At 40.2% G+C, this 5,501-nt stretch overlaps 1 protein-coding gene across 1 annotated transcript; it reads right to left on the bottom strand.

Moving 5' to 3' along the window:
- Position 1: 1 nt before the first annotated feature.
- Positions 2 to 4,010, bottom strand: NKX6-2 (NK6 homeobox 2; the record flags this gene model as incomplete). Its single annotated transcript, XM_018553668.1, has 3 exons — positions 3,511 to 4,010; positions 1,769 to 1,941; positions 2 to 211 (listed from the first exon to the last, which is right to left on the bottom strand). Coding segments are annotated over exons 1-3 (807 nt in total), but the record flags the coding sequence as incomplete, so codon positions are not given.
- Positions 4,011 to 5,501: the final 1,491 nt, after the last annotated feature.

The raw sequence follows: 5,501 nt of genomic DNA, 5'->3' as shown, positions 1-5,501 counted from the left end.
GGTTCAAGTTTGTGTTTTTGTGCTTTTTCAACAACCTGGAGATTTTCTCGTCGTCGGAGTTGGGGTCCAGGGGCTTGTTGTATTCATCATCGTCCTCATTATCTGAGCTCTCTTTCATCTTCTCTGTCTCGGAATCGTGTTTTTTCTTGGCTGTGGCCATCTCTGCCGCATGCCGCTTCCTCCACTTAGTCCTGCGGTTCTGAAACCAGACCTGGACAGGGAGAGAACCGACCATTATTATACATCATCGGAGGGATCATGGCTTTCAGAACTGTCAGTACAGCGTAGTATAAACTAATATATAATGCCTCATCCAACTGTGACATAGATCCAGTTATGTATATTGGTTCTGTATATAAATATTTGTACGCACATCTATTCAATAAACCTATAAACACAACAGGAAAATAATCAGCTCAAAATATATATTGCCTGATTAAAGGGGTATTTATATTCGTGTGTAAATCATGCGAGTTCATCTTTATCCTCTATCTTCAGAATTTTATTCATAAGCATTAAGTTATAGGTACATTTTAATACGTTTTCATGTAATATGAAACACTTTAATTTTGTGGCAATAATACGTTTTATTAAATGTAATAAAGAACCCTCTCCAATATTTATATTTGCCATATAAATAGTATAACTCTTTATATGGAACTGATTAGTATCACTACAACTCCAAATAATACTCTGTGTGTGTAATTTTATAAATGTGTATATTTAGATATGTCTATGTGTGTGCTACAAACATAGATCCCAAAATATGACCGCAATTGATATTGTAAATGGCAACATTCAAAAGTATATCTGTAAAAATTAAGTCAAGGCAACTGGACCTGCTGTATTTTTCTTGAAGACGTTTTAAGAAAAATACAGCAAGTTCAGTTGCCTTGATTTCATTTTTACAGATATACCATGACCTGGATGAATAAGAACCCTCATAGACAACATTCAAAAGGGTTTCATATTACATTAATTAAAACCTACTAAGGGAAAGTATAATACAGATAGATAGCTCTCAGGTTTCCACATTGTTTCCTGACACTCCGATATTGATACAATGTGAAGTCTGACAAGGCAACGTCAGTACTCTGTGTGCATCCTGTAAGTTGGGAACACGTCTCCTTCAAGGCACTGCTATTGTATGTGTGATGTACACAAGTGCTGGTTTACATGTACGTGTCAGATTAAATTAACTTCACCAACATATGTACACTAACTAATCAAGCTCGGCTGCAACATGATTATTTTCAGATTGGCACACACACAAAATTGTTTAGTTTAAATATACATGCATAGGAACTGGGGATCAGATTAATAATAATCTTAGAAAAGAAACTCAGATTTAGCATTAGCAATAATTAACAGAGCAATGCACTTGTAACGTGTGTGTGTTAAAAACAAAAGCAGTATTGCAGTATGGAATGATACCTTTCTTATTGGACTAACATAATATTTTAAAAGTAAACGGACAGGCCTGTCGCGTCTACCACTCTGTATTTTACTTTCCCCTTAGCATTATCTTATAACTGTGTAGTACAGTTTTGGATATAATAAAGGCCCCTGTTTCTAGCGTTGCTGTTAAAAACAAACAAACCACTATATTAATATCAACATTTGAGGAGTTGTATTAAAACTTTATAGTTTACTGTATGCAGTGATTTAAAATGTTGACATTCTATAATGTAATCCTTTCAAAAGAGAATAGATGCACATTTGTAAACTAGTCAGATCCATGCAGTGCAAAGCGAGGTCCAGCTCTTACCTTGACCTGAGACTCTGTCATGCCAAGGGAGTAGGCCAGGCGAGCTCTCTCCGGACCTGCCAGATATTTGGTCTGTTCAAATGTCTTTTCCAAAGCAAAAATCTGCTGTCCTGAGAATGTGGGTCTGGAGTGCTTCTTTTTGCCGTCTTTATCCAGCATCATCCCAGCTTGGCCTGCAATGATCAACCAAAGACGTCTTACATAAGGAAACAATCATTTCACCTACAGCGCAAGTGGGGTTGATTTACTGAGGGAGTTTAAATGTTTGCTTAGTTTAGAGAATAAGGTGAGGCAAAAGTTTATTTTAAATATCAAATCATACAAAATAAAACAAGGATTTTGTTCATGATTGGATTAATGAAGTGCACATAACTTCACCTCATTCACTAAGTTGAATATTCTCTACTCCTTTAGTAAATCAACCCATGAAACAACAAAGAAGAAGTTACATTTTGCTTATAACTATTTTTCCTTTTGGGAATATTCATTGCTACAGCTAATTGATTTGTGCACCATAAAAAGTAGATAAGAACATGCTGCCAAGAGATAACAGATGGAAATGTGTATATAAGGCTGAAGTGTAATTTGTAGAAGGTGCAATGTCACCTTTAATTCTGCTCAAGGCAGTTGTGGGACTTTACTGTCTAGACTTTACTGTCTGGAAAGTTACATAGTTATGTTGAAAAAACACCATCGAGTTCAACCAGTAGATAAATGCATAAATACGTGTTCATGATTAATGTAGAAGTACAGTACATGGTCTTCCTGCTTGAAAATGACTGTATATATTCAATGTGGAAGTACAGTACATGATCTTCCTGCTTGGAAATTACTGTATATGACCAATGTGGAAGTATGCATTGCATGGTCTTCCTGCCTGAAAATGATTGTATATGATACATGGACTTCCTGCCTAGAGATTTCTGTGTAATGATCAATGTGGAATTCATGGTCTTCCTGCCTGGAAATGGCTGTATCAATGTGGAAGTAAATTGCATGGTCTTCCTGCCTGGAAAGGACTGTAAGGACTGTATCTGATCAATTTGGAAGTACAGTACATGGTCTTCCTGCTTGGAAATCACTGTACAATCACTGTGGAAGTACATTGTATGGCCTTCCTGCCTGGAAATGACTGTATCTGATCAATGTGAAAGTGCATTGTATGGTCTTCCTGCCTGGAAATGACTGTATCTGATCAATGTGAAAGTGCATTGTATGGTCTTCCTGCCTGGAAATGACTGTATCTGATCAATGTGAAAGTACATTGCATGGTCTTCCTGCCTGGAAATGACTGTATACAATCAATGTGGAAGTACATTGTATGGCCTTCCTGCCTGGAAATGACTGTATCTGATCAATGTGAAAGTACATTGTATGGTCTTCTTGCCTGGAAATTACTGTATACAATCAATGTGGAAGTACATTTCATGGTCTTCCTGCCTGGAAATGACTGTATACAATCACTGTGGAAGTACATTGTATGGTCTTCCTGCCTGGAAATTACTGTATCTGATCAATTTGGAAGTACATTGCATGGTCTTCCTGCCTGGAAATGACTGTATACAATCACTGTGGAAGTACATTGCATGGTCTTCCTGCCTGGAAATTACTGTATCTGATCAATTTGGAAGTACATTGCATGGTCTTCCTGCCTGGAAATGACTGTATACAATCAATGTGGAAGTACAGTACATGGTCTTTCTGCCTGGCAAGTGCTGGGTAGAATAAACGCTTGTACTTACTAGGACAGGTCAGCCTGGGATCCCTCCAAGGTGAACTTTGCATTACTCCAGGCCAGAAGATGGGCGCTCTTCCCGGCAGCTCGGCCAGGGGTTTGGGGTACCTAGACACGGCTGCTGGGTTAAAGTACATCCCAGTAGAAGTAGCGAGTCCATTAATACGAGGCAGGTTGGAGAGCAGGTTGCCCGATGCACCCAGAGTACCAAGGGGCCTGCCGAGAATGTCACTAATCCCATGCGGTGTCCCCAGGGGGAACTGCGTGTTTAGAGAAGACAGGTTGTGGGCTTTGAAAGTGGAAGGGTTCTGCAGTGCATAGGGGAACAAGGTGGTCTTCATCTCTGCCATATTGTGTAGAGCAGCCAGGGGGGTACTGCTCAGCACGAAGGCGCTCTGTCTGTTAGTATCCATCTGCCCCACAGCTAACATTTGTGACCATCCGGAGCGGCCCCTGTCCCCTCGGAAAGCCCAGCCAAGTCCTGCAGCGTCCAGGGAAGAAGTTTCAGCCGATCAGCTCAGGCTGGTAGTAGATGAAGTGTCTCTGGAGCAATGCCGGCCTGTCACAACGCATCCAATCCCCTCCTCAGCGCGGTCCCTGGCGGCTTTCAGCTTATTGCTGTTTATTTTCGTTTCAGGTGCAAACAATCCCACCGGAGCTGGATGTCATCCGCTGAGTGTCCCCAGACTAAGCAGCACACATCCCACACCAGCCAAGTCAGCCCCGACAAGCACAGAGATGCACAGATAAGTGGGCAGCCACCTGCCAGGCCCGCCTGCTGATTGGCCGGCCCTCAGCCCCAGGGAGCGCTGATTGGCCCATCGATTTCCCCCCCTCTCCCCTCTCCCGTTCTGCATCCACGTCACTCACTGAGAGCAGCACTAAATGAAGGTCTTATTATAAAGTCAGGTGCTTTAAATGGCTGTAAATTCAGCAACTGATTTATCTTTCAAACGACTAAATAAATCCTATTCAATGAGATTTTAGTGAGGCTCCGGCTTTAAAAGGGAATCAGGAAAAAAATATAGCCCTGTATCTCATCAAACGGGGAAATGTAAATTTTATTGTCATTTCTCCTAAGTATTAATTTGTCTCGGCTGAAAAGGGGGGAAAAAAGAGAAGAGGAAAAAAGAGGCGAGCAGCGACAAATCCATTAGAATGATGTATATAAAATAATTACACGGAGCGGCGGTAAGCAAAGCGGCAGCGCTTCTTAATAGCACCGTGTATAGATTGGCTAACAATAAAGCACGATTCATATTCATTTGTAGCTTGTATCATCATTTAACAGCACACCACAACACTCATTCCTTCCTTTCTTCCATGTCTTCAATGCCTCATAAAACAACAACCTGTAGCTTCTGGATGTGTAACTTTGTATTGTGTATCATATGTACATTTCTGTCAAATAATTGTATGTATGTGTGATGTATGTGATATATATATATATCTATCTATCTATATATATATATAGATAGATAGATAGATAGATAGATATATAGATATATATATACACACAGAGAGAAATTGATTCACTTTAGTTATCCTGTCTAGATATTGCATATGCACAACATTGGACAATTGAAGAGAATATTCGTATTGTGTGAAACTTCTCAACTCCTAGTAAATCAGTCCAAATGCATCTATTTCAGCTCCAGGGAAAAGATAAGACAAATATTCCCCTGGACCCGATGGGTGTTCAATTTTGAGCACAGGCCACTGTAAACTCCTGTAGAATGCAGACTTTATATGACTGTTGTGACCATTTTAGCAAAGGATAACACAATCTAATTCTGGTCCTCACAGCAATCATATTTTGTTGTAAGAAGGGGTCGAAATTACCCATTTTGTGGGAACTGAGATCAGCACTGATGGTTATATACACTTTACAGTGAAGGCACAAAAGACAGTAAAGAGCAGATTGTTTGCACAGCCGTCCCTGCTTCCATAGACAGACAATGGTTCCTCATCACTGGAGCCTTTGTTTCGACCCTTCCA

Source organism: Nanorana parkeri, unplaced genomic scaffold, assembly GCF_000935625.1.
Source record: "Nanorana parkeri isolate BGI_ZX_2015 unplaced genomic scaffold, ASM93562v1 scaffold127, whole genome shotgun sequence".
Lineage (NCBI taxonomy): Eukaryota > Metazoa > Chordata > Amphibia > Anura > Dicroglossidae > Nanorana > Nanorana parkeri.
Note: the sequence above shows the minus strand (reverse complement) of the source record. Positions and strands in the feature narration are given on the sequence as shown.